The sequence below is a fragment of the Moschus berezovskii genome, chromosome 2, assembly GCF_049115385.1.
Source record: "Moschus berezovskii isolate FMDL1 chromosome 2, NW_MosBer_1.0, whole genome shotgun sequence".
NCBI lineage: Eukaryota > Metazoa > Chordata > Mammalia > Artiodactyla > Moschidae > Moschus > Moschus berezovskii.
Window position 1 is genome coordinate 108,826,872 of NC_142461.1, and position 18,440 is coordinate 108,845,311.

General features: G+C 38.2%; 1 protein-coding gene across 1 annotated transcript in view; it reads right to left on the reverse strand.

Annotated features, from left to right (window-relative positions):
• Positions 1-18,440, reverse strand: part of SCN9A (sodium voltage-gated channel alpha subunit 9) — a 177,277-nt gene that overhangs the window by 72,336 nt on the left and 86,501 nt on the right. The window contains exons 8-13 of the mRNA XM_088829850.1: positions 13,425-13,488; positions 12,031-12,172; positions 9,238-9,444; positions 7,353-7,640; positions 3,632-4,003; positions 701-830 (exon numbers count right to left, since the gene is read on the reverse strand). Coding sequence (XP_088685976.1) covers positions 701-830; positions 3,632-4,003; positions 7,353-7,640; positions 9,238-9,444; positions 12,031-12,172; positions 13,425-13,488 — 1,203 coding nt within the window. The remainder of the gene's footprint in view (positions 1-700; positions 831-3,631; positions 4,004-7,352; positions 7,641-9,237; positions 9,445-12,030; positions 12,173-13,424; positions 13,489-18,440) is intronic.

The following is an 18,440-nucleotide window of genomic DNA, read 5'->3' on the forward strand; positions in this document are numbered from 1 at the left end:
ACACCATTAGCCCATTTAGTTCTCATCATAAATTTAGGAGGTGGGTGAAAACCTTGTCTGGGCCCATCATGGGTGTGTTGGGGCATGAGGTGGTAGCCCATGGACAAGGTGGAACCAGAGGCATGTCGTGGGGAGAGAGTGTGGGCGCCAATACATTGTTGAAATTGCCACCCTTTGGCTAATCACTACTGTTCACATCATATTCTCTAAACTGCTTTCTCTAGTGTTTTTGTGTCACTATCTTGACAGATGTTGTGTCAAACATTACCATTTTACAATTTTATAGAATGTTCTCAGAAGCAGAAACTTACAGAATCTGGAAGTTGGTATTGTTTTCTTGCCTGTTAGAAAAATGATCAATTTCGAGAGACTAGGGAAGATCTCTGAGTATACGGTGAGAGAGTCACGTAGCCCTGGGTCACCCTCACTTTCTTCACTTAGTACCATAAAGCTATTTATCTTTGAAAGGCCATTATCACCCAAAGTCTGTCTTTAATCACAAAGAAGTTTATCCACTTTTTAAGCACTAAAGACAATTCCATTAGTATCTATTGGTTAGTCTTACCATTGCTTATAACCATTTTATATTCCTTGAATTCTTCCTAAGTACTTGCTATATCTATTTAAGGCTGACCAGGACTTACCCAAATTTTGTTTAAAAATCAAAATCTCTTATGGTTAAGAGAATGTTATCCCATACCTTCTACAGTGTTTGTTAATATGCTTGCCCTACTCATTGCCCTTTGTCTGAGATTGGGGTCATTCAACATATCCTCAGAAAGGAGGTAAGAACTATGTCGTCTTTTCTTGTGTATTTGATTGGTTGTACCCTGAAAAAAAAAAAAAAGATGATTAATTACAATTTTAAGAATGGAATTTCAATAAATTTAGGTAGAAAATAAAATCTTGCCCTGTAGTTAGTAATTAGAGTCTAGACTGTTGATTTGAGTCATGGCTCTGCCATTTACTGGCTGTGTATCACAGGAGAGTTACTTAACCTCTCTGTCTCCATTTCATCATTGGTGAACTGGAAATAATCATAGTACTTGCCTCACAATCTTGTTATGAGGATTAAATGGCTTAACACTAAGGAAATAAAAACTAAAATGCGCTGCTTTCATTGTTATAATCACCATCATTATCTATCTTTCTGGGTCTCCAATTTATTCAGATAGCTTTACTATGTAAGAGTCCTAACATGAAAACAGTTAAATAAGTGTTGCAATGGTGTGAGTGTGTGTAAAGGAAGAACTTCAATGTTCTCTGATAAACTTCTGTAATTATTCTTTGTTGGGGTACAACAATAACAAGGCAATGGTCATGACTGTTTCTCATGCCAAAGCAGATCTCATGAACTGCTCTGAGTCTATCAAGATGAATGACTCAGTAGGAAAACGATGATTAAGACTGATGGAAGCTGTAGCAAAATGGAGAATGTAAGCTCCATCTAAAAGAGGCTCCAAAGGATTGCTGCCATGCAGGAACATGAGCTCAGTCTTACCAGGTATACCCATATTTATGTAAAGATGTCTTATTTCTAAATCTTGGCAACTAATTCAAAGTTAAAACACTGTGCCAGTTCAGTGCAAGCCAACAATACACACACACATACACATATATACATGTAGACAACCATACAACTTTATGGAGAAGGAAATGGCAACCCACTCCAGTATTCTTGCCTGGAAAATCCCATGGATGGAGGAGCCTGGTAGGCTACAGTTCATGGGGTTGCAATATGTGGTATGTATATATATGTGTATACACACACACACCATTCTACAAACATATATATAGACATACAGATTTAGAGTTGTAAAGTATAGTTGTTTAGATATAGTTATATATGCGTGTATATTAAAATGTAGACAAACAGGCATAAATACATGTATGTGTGTATATATGTATGCATGTCCACACATGTGCAAGGACACATATACATATATCTGCAGGTGGCTTCTTATGGAGATCTCTCTATAACCATGTTTTAGCTGATATACTCTCTAATTTACTGACTTTCTGGAAGCAGAGATTTCTTTTTCCCCCAAGTCAAACAAATAGCTGTGTTGATTAAAGCATTTTTTCCTCCATGTAGACATGTCTCAGGTGTCAAGGTTTTATTATTTCTCATGCAATTTTTTCATCTAAAGTGTACATTATTTCACACTATTATGTTTCACATTTATTTCTATTGAATTATAAAGTATCCACTAATTACTCCAGTTCCATAGTTTCAGTCTTAGAATTTAGAGTGATAATGATTTTTCTGTGGTAAAACTAAGTATTAAGTGAAACATTTCATTTAAAAATAGGAAATAATCTCTAAATCTGATACACATTATATAATCTTTTATAGGTAATATACATTATTGAAAAGCAAAACACAACAAAGATATGATTCCATGGAAATTTAACATGCTTGTTTGATATGAAAAACACCTTGACAGAGGGCTGAAGCTATATCATGCAAGCACAGAGGTCACACATGACCTAAAAGCACATGCATGCATTCAAACGAAAATAAATGTGTGGCCATGGCTTTGATGGAACTTCATTCTCACTTAAAATACTTCACTGTCTGCAAATAGTATTTATGAATAGGTCGCAGGAGTTCAGAGCTTGTTAGGTTAGTCAAAGCCTTTCTGATATCAAGCAACACAATGTAACATGGTGAGTGACCTTAACAGGTAACCAAGAAACTCCAAAACCAGAAAGATCTCACTTTCAGGCTTCATCACACCCTTTTCTCATACCACTCAATGACTCCCAAACTCTTGAAACTGTTGTTTTGGAAAGGTGTTTTATTTTTGTCTTATATGTATATGTTTGCATTTACATATGTATTTTGGATATTATGTTTCTATTCACAGATTTCAGATGGAAGAGTTTTGGTATTTTTTTTTTAATGATAACAGTGTGTTTCATTTTTGTGTGGGGGAAAATCACAGTTACTCTAAATTATTCCTAAGAAGTTTACCACATCCTGGAGAGAAAGTGTGGTGGTTAAAAGCACAAGCTCAGAAACAGAAGGCCTCTTTTTGAATTTCAGGACTACCATTTATTGGCTGAGTGACTTTGCACAAATTGTTTCATTTCCCCGTGACTCAGTTTCTCCAGGTGTATAAAAGGGATAGTAATATATCACCTCCTAGGGCTGCTATAAATACTAACCTGCTATTATTATTACTATTTTTAATTATTAAGAACTCAAATAAGATCCCTTAGAGCAAAGTATATACAAAGTAGTGACTTGAAAAAATAGCAGTAGGTGGCAAATAACCCAAATCTCCTTACAGACATGGAACTTATTATCAACTAATAATGTTAGCATTATTAATGCATTTTATGCTGATATATAAATTGTTTTCTAAGGGGATGATTCATAATCAAGTATAATATCAGTAGATAAGTACCATTTTTCAAAAATGGGATTTTAAATATCTTGTAATTGGATACCTACAACAATAGTATAAGGATTACATTAATCAGTTAAAGGTGTGATTCTAGCATAAAAAGTATTGCAAGATGCAGAGCCATTCAGAGGACCAGAGAGAAGGCCCCTCCAGCAGAGAGAGTGATGGATGCAAGAAGAAGGGCCGAACCATGCCTGAGCTATTTAAAACGTCCTTACGCTGTCATCAGAAGTTGCCTTATCTATTATCACCTCTGGCAGGAGCTGTCCATTGGGTAGCATGAGGGCAGAAGGTCCGTCCACCAAGGAGACCACGCCATTGCAGTCGACAGCGCTGTGCATCTTCCCATTCACTGGCAGCACTGGGGGAGACCTACTGGCTTGGCTGATGTTACTGCTGCGCCGCTCCCGAGGTCTGTGGGGCACAAACAGGGAGCCCCTTCTGCTCTCGTTGTCGCCAAAGATGCTGTGCTCGTCGTCAGCAAATTCAGTCTCAGATCCAAGATCTCTTCCTCGACCTCTGAAGCTGAAAAGACTTGTTCTGCTGCTCCGCCTTGCAGAAAACAAGGAGCCACGAATGCTGAGTGGTGACTGCAGGAAAAATAAAAGATGATATGTATCTGTTGAAGCAGACGTGCATTTCCTAGAACGCCCATGAAGACCACTGACCTGAGGGCAGAGGGTTCTGTACTGGGTTTAAAAGAAACATATTTAAAAACAAAGAAATTCAGCAAAATGACATTCTTTCAAATAAGGAATGAGGAGACTGGAAAAGTTCATCTTTTCGGGACCAAGTATGTTATCTGCTACTGCATCACTCTCTATACTTCTGGCCTCAAGTTATCTCTCCACTCATTCTGTACCATTCATATTGCTATAAATAAATTATTACTTAAAAAAGAATTTGATTCTAATAGCTGTTACTGAGCTGTTCATACATCAACCCCTACATTCCTTAAGTATTGAAACTTTCTTGAGGCTAAGACCACACTGTATGCATCTTTGCACTCCATTGCTTGCAACTCTACCCTGCATACTGAGGGCTCAGTTAAGGTCTGTTAAGAAAGACTTTCTAATACCAATGAATTTACAAAGTCTTAAAAATATTTTTTTTTGTTGTTGTTTAGTCACTCAGTCATGTTTGACTCTTTTGTGAAACCATGGACTGTAGCCCGTCAGGCTCCTCTGTCTGTGGGATTTCCCAGGCAAGAATAGTGGAGTGGGTTATCACTTCCTTCTCCAAGGGATATTCCCCACTCAGAGATTGAACCCGTGTCTCCTGCATTGGCAGGTGGATTCTTTACCGCTGAACTCAGGGAAGCCCCCATAATAATATTAGAACATGGAAAAGAAGCTGTCCAATACCAAAGAGGTGAAAACAAGTCACATTTACATGCCTTGTGTCCAAGATAAAATGTGTATAAATCAAACAGCATATTCCTTGGATGTATCTAATTCAATAAACATTAGTGCTTACTATGTTAAGGACAAGGTGATAGGCATTGAGAATAATGGAAAATGCATATAATAAGGTCTTTACCTTAAAACTAGCTTGAACTGCTCTAGTCATAGTTTTGTTTGGCTTTTTTTTTTTTAACCAATATTACATCCAAGTTCTATCTCCCCAACTAGATTATGAAATCTTTGAAGGAAGGGATTCTTTTACTTTTGTGTATATCTGGTAGGGTCCTACAGACTTAAGCAGCAGAAGCTAGAAATTTTAATGACATAGACGAAAAGGAGAGCAATTCTAAGTGGGTAACTGAAGAGCAGATTGGGAGGAGTAGAGAGAATAGGGGACTCTGTGAATGGGTGGCACCTGAGCTAAGAGGCAAAGAATGGGTGGCCCCATGCCAGGAGGAAAACAAGGAAGAAGAGGAAACCGTGTGCACCAAGTTAAAAGGCATGAAAACAGAGGGCATGGAGGTGAGAGTAACAATTGTGGTGGACTGAGGGTTGACAAGAGTGGGACTGAGATCAAAGTCATGGCATTGACAAGATGTGGGTCTTGTTCTGTAGTCAGTGGATATTTAACATAGTTTTTGTCTGTTTTTTATGTTTGAAGTTGAGCAGAAAAACTACTTTGTTTTAGAAAAATTATTTGAAGGAACTGTGCAGTGGAAACCAAGGAAGTGTAAAGAAGAACAGGAATAATAGTTCACTGCTCCTGGAGGTTTGTAGGCAGGAAGATCTGAAATACAGAGGTGTCAGTGGAAAAAAAAAACCAAAAAGGAAAGAGAATTTCCACACAAGCAGAAATAAGAGACTATGGGACTAGATGTTAGAGACTGGTACCTTTTGGGGTAGAGTCTGTAAGGTTTCAGTTCAGTTCAGTTCAGTTCAGTCGCTCAGTCGTGTCCGACTCTCCGCGACCCCATGAATCACAGCACGCCAGGCCTCCCTGTTCATCACCAACTCCCGGATTACACTCAAACTCATGTCCACAGAGTCGGTGATGCCATCCAGCCATCTCATTCTCGGTCGTCCCCTTCTCCTCCCGCCCCCAACCTTTTCCAGCATCAGAGTCTTTTCCAGTGAGTCAACTCGTCGCATGAGGTGGCCAAAGTATTGCAGTTTCAGCTTTAGCATAAGTCCTTCCAATGAACACCCAGGATTGATCTTTAGAATGGACTGGCTGGATCTCCTTGCAGTATAAGGGACTCTCAAGAGTCTTCTCCAACACCACAGTTCAAAAGCACCGACTCTTCGGCGATCAGCTTTCTTCACAGTCCAACTCTCACATCCATACATGACCACGGGAAAAACCATTGCCTTGACTAGACGGACCTTGGGTGGCAAAGTAATGTCTCTGCTTTTTAATATACTATCAAGGTTGGTCATAACTTTCCTTCCAAGGAGTAAGTGTCTTTTAATTTCATGGCTGCAATCAGCATCTGCAGTGATTTTGGAGCCCAAAAAATAAAGTCTGACACTGTTTCCACTGTTTTTCCATCTACTTCCCATGAAGTGATGGGAGTAGATGCCATGATCTTTGTTTTCTGAATGTTGAGCTTCAAACCAACCTTTTCACTCTCCTCTTTCACTTTCATCAAGAGGCTTTTGAGTTCCTCTTCACTTTCTGCCATAAGGGTAGTGTCATCTGCATATCTGATATTATTGATATTAAGGTTTGGGTGACATATTCTGGTGATCCCTAAAGTGGTGACTATCTGCAGTCATCTGGTGTACCTACAGTCATTTGGTGACTACCTATTGTAATCTGGTGATACCTACAGTAGTCTGGTGTACCTACCTTGGTGAAAAAAGGAAAAAAAACTAATCTAAATCCTGGGTGTTCACTGGAATGACTGATGCTAAAGCTGAAACTGCAATACTTTGGCCACCTCATGCGACGAGTTGACTCACTAGAAAAGACTCTGATGCTGGGAAAGGTTGGGGGCGGGAGGAGAAGGGGACGACAGAGAATGAGATGGCTGGATGGCATCACCGACTCTGTGGACATGAGTTTGAGTGAACTCTGGAAGTTGGTGATGGACAGGGAGGCCTGGCGTGCTGTGATTCATGGGGTCGCGGAGAGTCGGACACGACTGAGCGACTGAACTGAACTGAACGGAACTGACCTGAAGGTTAGTTTTTAACCAGTGAGGCACTGCAAAATGAAAACTAAATAAAAATAAGAAAAGGTAACTGATACTGTAAATTATTTCTTCATTTCTACACTGGTTCTCATGAACATGTGTTTGGGATATTTATATTGGAGAAGATATGACAATTCTAAAACTATAAGCTCCTTCAAAATGGTCAAATTTAAATGGAAGACTACATATCTCTATGTTCTTTCCATAAATGCCCAGTCATCAATAGATTTTTACCTAAAAACTTACTAACGAAGTCACACTCTTTTCCTGAGCACCCTTCCCTCAGATAGAACTCTGTGATCCCACCCCTGGCAATACACATGTGAGGGTGTCAGTGGTACCTGGTTAGGGGTAGACAATCTTTTTTCACGTGCTCGCCTATGACCTTCAACACCAAGGTGGAAACTTTTTCTCCTGATGCTCTCCTCGGATTCCGATTTGGACAGTTTCTCATCATCTCCCTTTTCTTCCCCACTGGAGAGTTTCTTTTGGTTCTTTTTCTTTCTCCTGTTTCTTCTTTCTTTAGCACTTTTAGAGCTCAGTTTGGATGTTTCAGAAGAACTCTCGGAGAGACCCATTATTCTGCTTCTCCCAATGCTGGTATATTCAGCTGCCGCTAATGCTATTGCCTGTTGAACCAAGAGAACACACACACAGTAAGTCAATTCCAAGAACTGCAAAATGCACCTCTTTACCACAAATTTAATTATATTGTGCATATAATCATGTCCCTCGTACGGGAAGTAATGTTTCCTCTGCATCAGGATTAGAAAGCTTATAAAATATATGTTTATCACTTCTCCTGCATTGTTAATAAGCCATATTGTACTTCATAATTAAACTACTATATACTATTACTGTACTTATAATAAAGCAATTTTAAATAGTATATGTAAAAGCTTTAACTTTAGATAATTTTGGGACATAAAACTAATTTCAACCATGTAACAAGGTAATTCATTTGTATAAGTTGTTCAGGTATACAATATAATTCAACATTATCAACAGATTCACACACTTCTATAGTTAAATTGAGAAAGAATTATTTTAAAATAAAATGAATTATTACAGAATAATATATCAAGAAAATAGAAGACACTTCTAGGGATTACCCAGGAAATTCCTGCGAAAGCCTAGTGCTAACCCTTTTATAAAAATTAAGTTTTTATTATTAAAAACCCTTATAAAACCTTCCAATCCTTACAAAATTTGGAATTAAAGATATTGTGAATAAAAAGCAAGATTACTCACAATCCTACATCCCAGGAATAATTGGCGTTAACGTGTCTTTCAGTCTTCATATATTTTTAATGTATATCTTATATTCAATTTTGTATCCTATGCCTTAATATATTATTATATTAATAGCTTTCCTGTCATAATATTCTTAAAAACACATCATTTTATGGCTGAGTAACATTTCAAGACCCAAAAATATTATAATCCTCAGCCATTTTCTAATTTTTAGAAATTTAAATGCTTTCTGATTTTTAAGATTAAAATATTACACTGAACATTTTTCTGCCTAAAAGCTTCTCTGCATTACAGATTACTAACTTCCTCCCAATAGATTAGATTACTTGAAGAGATTTTACTAGGTCAAACCATCAAACTCATGGAAAATATTTGAAATTTTGGTTCTCTTAGTACAAACCTCCTCAAAGTTTTCCACTGAGGTACCAGTTTGGAGGGAGGAGTAAGGAGAAATCCACAAAAATTTGTGACTTAACCTAAAGTGGCCACAATCATAAGTATGATTTTTCAACATCTTACATTACCTTAAAATTTTTGCAACTTTAACCAAAACTGATGCCCATTGGCTTTCTACTCCACAGTGTATTTATTAACTCTAATATCAAACTAATTCTCCCTAAGGACATGTGTACAATCGTTACTGTGGGGAAATAACATCATAAATGTTTCGGGACTTTGATTAATACCATACACACTGAGGAATCATGGGGAACAGGTTTAGGAAAAGAGAGTTTAGAACATTCTCCATGCTGGAGTGGGCTGATTAAGGGGGAAGGTAGAATGGAGCAGATGTCAACTCTAACTCAATACAGAATTGCTTCCTTGGACCACACCAGAATGAAAATTCAGTTTATATGAAAGAATCCAGGAAAGAAAATCTCCCTGGTAAAGGTCGGACAGAGACCACAGGGGTTCTGTTGTTCCCCTTTGCCTTTTCACTTCTAGGAAGAATTTTAAACCAAATAAAAATACCTCAGCTTCCTCTTGCTCTTTTTTAAGTCGATCTAGCATCTGTTGAAATTCTAACTCTTTCTGCCTCGCTTCTTCAATGTTTGCCTGGTTCTGTTCTTCATAGGCCATGGCAACGACAGCCAAGATCAAGTTTATTAGATAAAAGGATCCCAGGAAAATCACCACAACAAAGAAGATCATGTAGGTTTTCCCAGCAGCACGCAGGGTCTAGGCAAAAAAGGAAATCATTATTTTAATAACACAAAGGGTTTTTTTTTGGTAAATCATTTCAATTTGAATGGCATATTAAGGCATGGTAAATTGAGCAGTTCTGTATAATTTCACGTTATCAAAAAATAAAGACATAAAATTGTATCTTCATGGAAAACAACCAGTATTAAAACACACACTTTTCCAGGACAAAAGATATAGCAATGTATTAAGCCTGTACCAAAATTAAATATGATTCTAGACTATGATAAGCTTAATAATAACTCTGAATTTTTTTCTCCCCTAGTCTGAAAATTACTCAAAAACTAGCTGTTTTTACTCATTTTCAAATTATAGGACTAGACAATTTCTATAGTATCACATTCTGATATATTAAGTATTAATGTTTATGTCATCACAAGGTAGATAGCCTTATTAAATGAACTTATGTATTCAACTTTTACATACTTTTAATTAACACTAAACATTTTTAAATGTAATACATGTTAAAAAATTAAATTTTACAAACAGATATTAACTGAAAAATAAGTCTCTTTATCCTATCTCTAATAACTCAGTTCCCTTTTCTATCAGTATCAGCTGTTATTGAATTCTTCTTTTGGATAAATTCTTAGTAGTGGAATTCTTAAGTCAATAGGCATATTCATTTTCATAGAAACTCCCATGTTACCCTCTCCAGTGGTTCACAGAAATGTGTGAGAAAATCTGCCTCCCCACAGCTTAATCAGACAGTATCTTCCTTTTGATCTTTTTGATCTTTGTCATTCCAAGAAATGAAAAGTTATATGTCACTCTAGTTTTAATTTGCAGTAAAGGTGAGTATCTTTACGCATCCTTAAACAGTCATTTGTATATTTCATATTTTTTTCCTGTGAAGTTAGATTTCTATATTCATTTATAATATTTTCAGAAACGAAACAGACATAAAACGGGCCAAAAGAAGAACCTGTGGCAATCTGAGAAAAGTGACTCATTAGTTTTTGTAACATAAGATAATCATTTTTGGTCTCCTTTCTCTAGAGGTTGGGTGCTGATAGCATACAGGTGAAAAGATAGAGCCCACAGTCCCAAGAAGATCACAGGTAAGTTGGAGGAGACGGCCACGGGAATGAAGAATTCCACTACAAGAGATGGATGCTGTAATCTGCAGCTGAGTCAGGAGAGGAAAACTGAGAGCCGTGAATTGAGTCTTCCATTCTTACTCTAGTTTGCTCAGGCTGCCATAACAAAATCCTATAAACTGGGTAGCTTACACAATGGAAGTGTATTTGCTCATAGTCCTAGATGATGAAAATTCAAGATCCAAGTGTTGGCAGGTTTGGTTTTTCCTGAGGCCTCTCCCCTTGGCTTGTGGATGGCCACCTTCTGAGTCCTCACTTGGCATTTTCTGTATGTGTATGTGTGTGTGTGTGTGTATGTGTGTGTGGTTTCTCTCACTCATGTCCTAATGTTTCCTTCTTATAAGAACCTAGATTGGTTTAGAACCTACCCAAATGGCCTCATTTTAACTTGTGCTCAGTTGCTTAGTCCTGTCTTGACTGTTTGCATCCCCCTGGATTGTAGCCTGCCAGGTTCCTCTATCCATGGGATTCTCCAGACAAGCATACTAGAGTGGGTTACCATTTCCTTCTCCAGGGGTTCTTCCCAACCCAGGGATTAAACCTCCATCTCCTACATTGGCAGGCAGATTCTTTATCACTGAGCTACCTAGAAAGCCCTTCATTTTAACTTCAGTTCAGTTCAATCACTCAGTCATGTCCGACTCTTTGCGACCCCATGAATCACAGCACGCCAGGCCTCCCTGTCCATCACCAACTCCCGGAGTTCACTCAGACTCATGTCCATCGAGTCGGTGATGCCATCCAGCCATTTCACTCTCTGTCGTCCCCTTCTCCTCCCGCCCCCAATCTTTCCCAACATCAGTGTCTTTGCCAGTGAGTCAACTCTTCGCATGAGGTGGCCAAAGTATTGGAGTTTCAGCTTTAGCATCAGTCCCTCCAATGAACACCCAGGATTGATCTCCTTTAGAATGGACTGGTTGGATCTCCTTGCAGTCCAAGGGACTCTCAAGACTAGTTACCTCTTTAAGGGCCATAAATCTAAACATAGTCATTCTAAGGTACTGGGAGTTAGGACTTCAATATATGAATTTGGGGGAGATACTACTGAATCCAGAACAAGTGTCCAAGGTAGTTCAAAAACAAAGCATGGTGAGCACAGGAGAGCCTGGTATTTAGAGCACTCTAAGCAGGGAGGCATGTGTGGGAAGCATACAGTGTATAGCAGTGCTATGAGAAAATGTTATAGGATATTTTTTGCTATTTACCTAGGACCCCATGGGATGCTACATTCACAAAGAGGGAAAGAGATCTGGAGATCAAATTGCCCAGAAGAGATAAGAAAATAATTTATGATTTAAGAATGATCCATTCTAATAGTACTAGAAATAGAACACACAGGACTCATACAATAGAGTTTTCTCCATTCTAAATTGAATAAAGTATCTCATACATAAAGCTGGTTAGGACATACATCAGTTTTTTTAGTGCAATGAATACAATGAATGCTTCTTTTGGCACTCACCTGTTGGTAAAGGTTTTCCCAGTAATCCTGGGTCATTAGCCGAAACAAGGCTAAGAAGGCCCAACTGAAAGTATCGAAGCTCGTGTAACCATAGTCAGGATTCCTGCCAATCTTCTTACAGGTGTACCCTTCGGGACACTGACTACATGTGAAAAAGAATATCATAAGTCAGAGGACCTTCAGGATGCAAGCTAAAGAGTACTACAGAGAAGTCAAAAACTCAAGATTTCTTTTTTAGGGGGACAATACTGAATAATGATTAAGAACACACTTTTTGGAGTCAGGAAGAAGTGCATTTCAACCCCTTCCCTACTTTTTACTAGTTGCTGACTTTGTCAAATTACTTAAATTCTGCAAGGCCCAGTTTCTTCTTTCCACAAGACAAGATAATAATATGCACTTCCATAGGTTAAGATTGTTTTTAAGTTTAAAAAAGATAATGTATGCAAATTACCTAACCTCCTTCCTATACATAAAAAACATTTGATAAATGGTAGCTGCTATGAGTATCGTCATCAGCAATCATCAAAACTTGAAAATTTTCACTAGATATCATATAAAAATTCTTATATTCACAAAGATTGATATTAATATACAGGTCTCTAATAAAACTGTTTCCCCAAATTATTATTGAGGTGAACCAGAATCAACAACAGTCAACAGATAGCAATTGTGTAAGTTCATGGAGATTTATAATTAGACTTTTTGTCTTTTTAAAGTTGGTAGATTGGTATCCACAATGACAGATAAAAGGTGTTCTGATGTGTCTTTGGGAGCAGCAACTTTATCTTGTTTATTGTTATGTTCCCTGTATACACAGAGCCTGGTCAAGGGATCTCTGGGCAGGGAGAGTGCAAGAACAAAGGCCCTACAGCAGAAATAAAGTTGGTGTGTGGGAGAAACAGCAGGTACTTACATAAATATGATACCTTAAAATAGTTTTACCCAAGTCCATGGGACCCTTTTCTTTAGAGTGGCCAGACTGTCACTGCATTCTGTTACCTATAAACTGTACTCGATGGGAGAATGAGTAGAATTTGGGGATGGAAAGAAAAGTTGATTTTATCACTCTCCTTTCTGGAAAGAAGAAAGGCTAGAAACTATCCAAACAACTTTTGGTTGGGTTTTTTGGAAGTAACTTTTTTTCTACTTCCTTAAGATATATGTGACCTGTATCTTGTTTTAATTCAAGCATACCTACGTCTTGCTTTCAAAAGTACGCATTAACCATGATCGTTTTAAAGTCTGGACTCACTTTGGGACAGAATGAGTCAAATAATGTCATGAAATATAAGAAAATAACATAGAATCAAAGGTTCTTCTTAGCAAACTGATTGAGGTTGTTTTTTCTTTTTTTCAGTATTTAGACTAAAATCGAGACAAGTATTACATACCCCGAATCGGTGCTGAAACCACAAAGGAGAGCATCTTTGGATCCCTCCAAGTAATAAAAATATTCTGTTTAGGAAGAAATTGGACAACATCATATTATGGAGTGTAAGCTTTCAGAGTGGCCGAGCAGGTAAGTTAACTAAAACAGATATATTTACAAATACATTCAGTCCCGGCAATACGCACTCATTTATTTATTGCATTCTTATAAATTCTCACTCAAATATGTCTTGATAACCTATTATGGGCCAGGCAGTGAATACAATGACAAACAAGATAAATAAGATCATCAGTTTTATGAAGCTTTATGCTCAGGTAAGGGTGGAGGTTAGGGATGGAGAAGAACGCTTAACAAGTACATAAATAAATATACAAGGGATTTTCACATAGGGGAAGATGCCCTAAAAAAATAAATTGAGAAAGTATGACAAAATGTGGCCAGAGAAGTCTTTTCTAAAGAGATGACATTTAAACTGGGACCTCAATGCTACAGAGAAGCCAGCTACTCAAAGATCCTGATGAAGAGATCTTGACAGGGTAAAGAGCAGAATGAAACCCTAAGGTAGAAATGAAATTGGTATATGGGACAAAACAGCAAAATGGCCGGCCCGGTTACAGTGTAGTGAGTCGGGGGTATTGTGGCAGCAGAGATAGGCAGGTGCCATATGGCAAAGGCTTTGCATGACATGGAAAGGAGTTTGGATTTTAAGTATGACAGGAAGTAATAGAAGTGGGAAGTAGAGATACAAGACACTGTTGCCATGGCTGCTTTGTGGACTCTGGACAACAGGAGGGCAAGTGTGGAGGCAGGGCTAAGAGACCACAGTGAGAGGTGACAGGGCTCCAGAGAGTAGCCACGGACACGAAGAGAAGGGGATGGAATAAAGGTGGCAGGATGTGCTGATGGCATGTGTGTGGGATGTGTGCAAGAGAGGGGACCCGGGGATGTGTCAGCTGGTCAGAGCGGTGCCAGTCACCTGGGATAAGGAAGACTGAGGCAAGGGAATGGCCTGAAGGAAAACCAGGATCTCTGTTTTAGCTGTACTTTGTTTGGAATGATTACTAGGTATTTAATTATATTTGGCAAGTAAGTAAGTGGATGGATGTCTTAAGGTCAGTGAAGGTATCAGCTACAGTCAGGCCAAGGGGATCTGATGAGTGAACCCAGAGAGGAAGCGGAGTAAAGGTGGGGAGCGGAGGCAGGGAGAAAAGAAGGAAAAGACCCCAAGGATTCCAGAAGAGGAAGAACCCGCAAGGCAAAACCATAAGCGAAGGAAATATATTTTCTGAAATTCTCTCACTGTTGACTCACTAATCAATATCTACTTACAACTTACTAAATTCTGGAATGTTGAGGACATGGAACTGAAATAAAGGCACAGTTTCCCCTCTCATATACCCCTGGTGCCCATTTTCAGGTGTAAAGGAACTCATAACTCTTCCTTTATTCACTGTAACAACTTATTCTTAACACAGAGGGCTGACCCAAAAGTACACAGCAAAGGTATAAAGGACAAAAAAACATTTTAATAGGGGCTCAACTTCCTATTTGGCTCAAGTCAAAAAAAAAAGATACAAATGTTAGCAGCCTCTGGAGTAACAGCAGAACAAAGACTGAAGTCAGATGTACTTAAATTTGAATATCGCTTCCACCCTTTCCTGTGTAAGTGAATTGTTTTACCACTTTATGATTGAGCTACTGCATTTGTAAAATGTGGATAGGAACACCTACTTCAAGGAGCTGTTGAATAGTACTAATATGATATTGCATGTAAAACACAACACAGTGCCCCACACTTTCTGTATAAATACTCAAAGAGCAGCAGGTCTTATTAAATAACTTCAGGGAAGACTGCTGCTGCTGCTAAGTCGCTTCAGTCGTGTTCGACTCTGTGCGACCCCATACACGGCAGCCCACCAGGCTCCACCGTCCCTGGGATTCTCCAGGCAATAACACTGAAGTGGATTGCCATTTTGACTTACATATCACCTTATGCAGAAGACACAAAGCAATAAAGCCTCTTAGCTTGGGGAGAAAATTCTCACATTGTGCTTTTTTTAAAAAAAAAAATGCTGTGCCTCAGGGAGGGTGACATGGCAGAACGAGGATGGAGGAGGTTATCATGTAACTTTTTATCCATAAATATCTGAGATTTTTTTATTATGGAAATATTACTTTAGAGTCATCCTTTAAAGTAATATTGATTCACATTGGCCAGTCACCGAGGAGCTGCTTTATAAAAGTGGGCTCTACAGCTGCCTGCATTGGCACGCTGCAGGGCTAACTACTCAATTCAGCGCATGAATGATGAAAGGGAAAGCAATGGGAAAGCTCGCGCTGGTCTGGTGGAACACGTGAAAATAATTCCTAAACAAGTAAACAGTAAAGTATTAAGGTAATTAGCCTCGAGAGAATTTGAGGTTGACATGGAATGGGAGGGTGTAATATGAAGAGAAGAATTTCTCTTCTGTTACTCCCAGCCAATGATACATCTCACACTTTTCTATGGAAATAAAAACCCCTGGGCTTGACTTAATCCTCTTCTGATGGACACTGGAGCCTGCTCCTCCATCTTTCCTCCTGCTTCAATGGTGGAGATGTCTCTCCCCTTCGCTCTGCCACTTTCTCAAGGACTTCCCTCCCCCTCCTCTCCTGAATTATTAATCCATATTTTACTACTCACTCCTTTTTAGTGCTAGAAAAATATCTCTATCAAAATCCACCTTAAAAAAAACGCCAGCCACTGTCCCTGTTATTCTGATTCCCTTACAGACAAATGTCTTGGAAGAACTGTCTACACATACTGTCTTCTCTTCTTTCTGCTATCTTATTCACCCCTGTCACCACCTTAGTCCAACCCTGTACTCCTACCACTCCACTAAAATTTCTGCATGAAAGTGACTAATGATTTCCATGTTGTTTAAGCTAATGTACATTTCTCCATTCTCATCACCCTTGACCTTAACCTTAATCCTTGATCTTGCAGCATCATTCAACACAAGCATTCCCTTTTCTCAATCTACTTTCTTCTCTTGGCATCTTTACTTATATCTTTGCTTCTTGCTTTACTAGCTACTCTTTATGTCTTCTTTGGGGGTACTCCTCTCTACCTGCCTTCCAGACATTAGGGTTGAGACATTGGAGATGAGAAGCTTCTAACCACCAAATTTGTTTTAAAAACCAGATTGCCCATTCTCTACCTACTTATAAACATCAGGGTTTTTCAGAAGGATGTGGATAGGTGTGTACATATCTTTTCCATTTGATGAATACTTCGAAGTATATACCTCCAAATCAGGCAGTTCCTCTGGTCTCTATGCTTAAATCTCCAACTGTCTACTTTCTATCTCCATTTGGATGTCCCAGTGACTTCTCAATTTTAACTGGGTAATAGTGACTTTCTCCTATAAACCTGCCCACTCTTCCCTCATTTCCCATTGCCACCTAGGCAGTTACTGTGGCCAGAAACCTAGATGAGATCCCCAAGCCCTCCTCTCCTCTTTAATCCATCCATGAGTTATATAGGTGTCATCTTGAACACACCTTTTTCATTTTCTGACTTCACTCAAGATGAAGTCACAATCTTTTCCTGTTTGGATGACAGAAACAACAACCTAACTGGTCTTCACTATTTCAGTCTACCATCCATTCTTGCCCAATGAGCTCTCCACATGGCAGAAGTGATTAAAACTACTGCATTTAAAATAAAATCAAAACTTTCCTTGGGCTAAAATATCCTGCATGATATGACACCTGCATTCTTCCTTTTCTTTCTCTGTTGCCATTCTGCCTCTCTTTTGCTAAAGTCTAACCACACTGCTGTTTTCCCATTCTTTTTCCTTTCCCATTCTTTAAATACATACTCTTTCCAGTCTTAGGGCTTTCCCACAAGCTCTTCCTTCTAACTCAAGGAACAGCCTCCATATACACTTAGACTGTATTATGACTTCTTCTTATCCTTCATATCTCTGCTTAAATGCCACCTCCTCAGAGAAGGCTTCTCATTTAGTTGGTATCTCAGCCCCTGAGATTTACTTTCTTTGCATAGCATTTATTATAACTTATAATATTGTTATTTGTCTGTTCCCCTCCCTTTATTCTTTTATTCCCCTCAAGAGGATAAGCTCTGTGGATGCTGGTTCTAAGACTACCATACTCATTGCTGCAGCTCCAGAAACTTGCACAATGCTTAGCTCAAGGAAGCATTCAATAAACAGACAGGATAAATGAATGCTTGAATAAATACTGCAGTGAGATCAGGCTTCTGTGACACGAAAAAAAGGTGGGGAATCAAACTCAGATTTAACACAGTAATCTCTTCCGTGAACGTATATTTCAGAGGAAAATCAAGAATAATGTACAGAATTGAGGGAGAAGATGGTGGTATAAAATTTCACTCTTAGCTAAGCCGTCATTCACTCACATGTAAGTGCAACATGAGGACAAACTGCAAAATCTAAGAGCTTTTACTACACCTTTCAAAAAAATTTGCTTACAGCATTTCTAAAATGTTTTAAAAAATCACTCAAATCATGAACTCAGGAATGAGACCAAGATTCTGAAAAAAGGACATAATGATCCTAGTACAAAAAGTCAAGTTTAAGTAAGTACTGTAAACCAATTCATAAAACAGAATATAAATGTCAGCAATTACCTGTAAGATATATAAATTTTTATGGCATATAAATTAGAAATAAAGTCTTTGGGAAATATATAAAATTTAGGATCATATTAATAAAACCAGAAGCTAAAAATAAATTAAAAAAGGAAAGGAAAATTTTCTAAATTCCTTATCAAATACTGTTAGTAAAAAAATATACATTAAAATTTTACTTTGAAAATCTTCAGTTTTCTTGTTTTAGGTTCCTTTTTTTTAGTTTTCTTTATTTACAGTTTTTTCCTATATTAGCTAGATTTTATTTGCCTTTATATTTCTCAGTGAGTAGGAAAAACACACTGAGTAAAAAAAGAATGATGCATATGACTCTTTATTATTTATGAAGAATTATCACCTGAC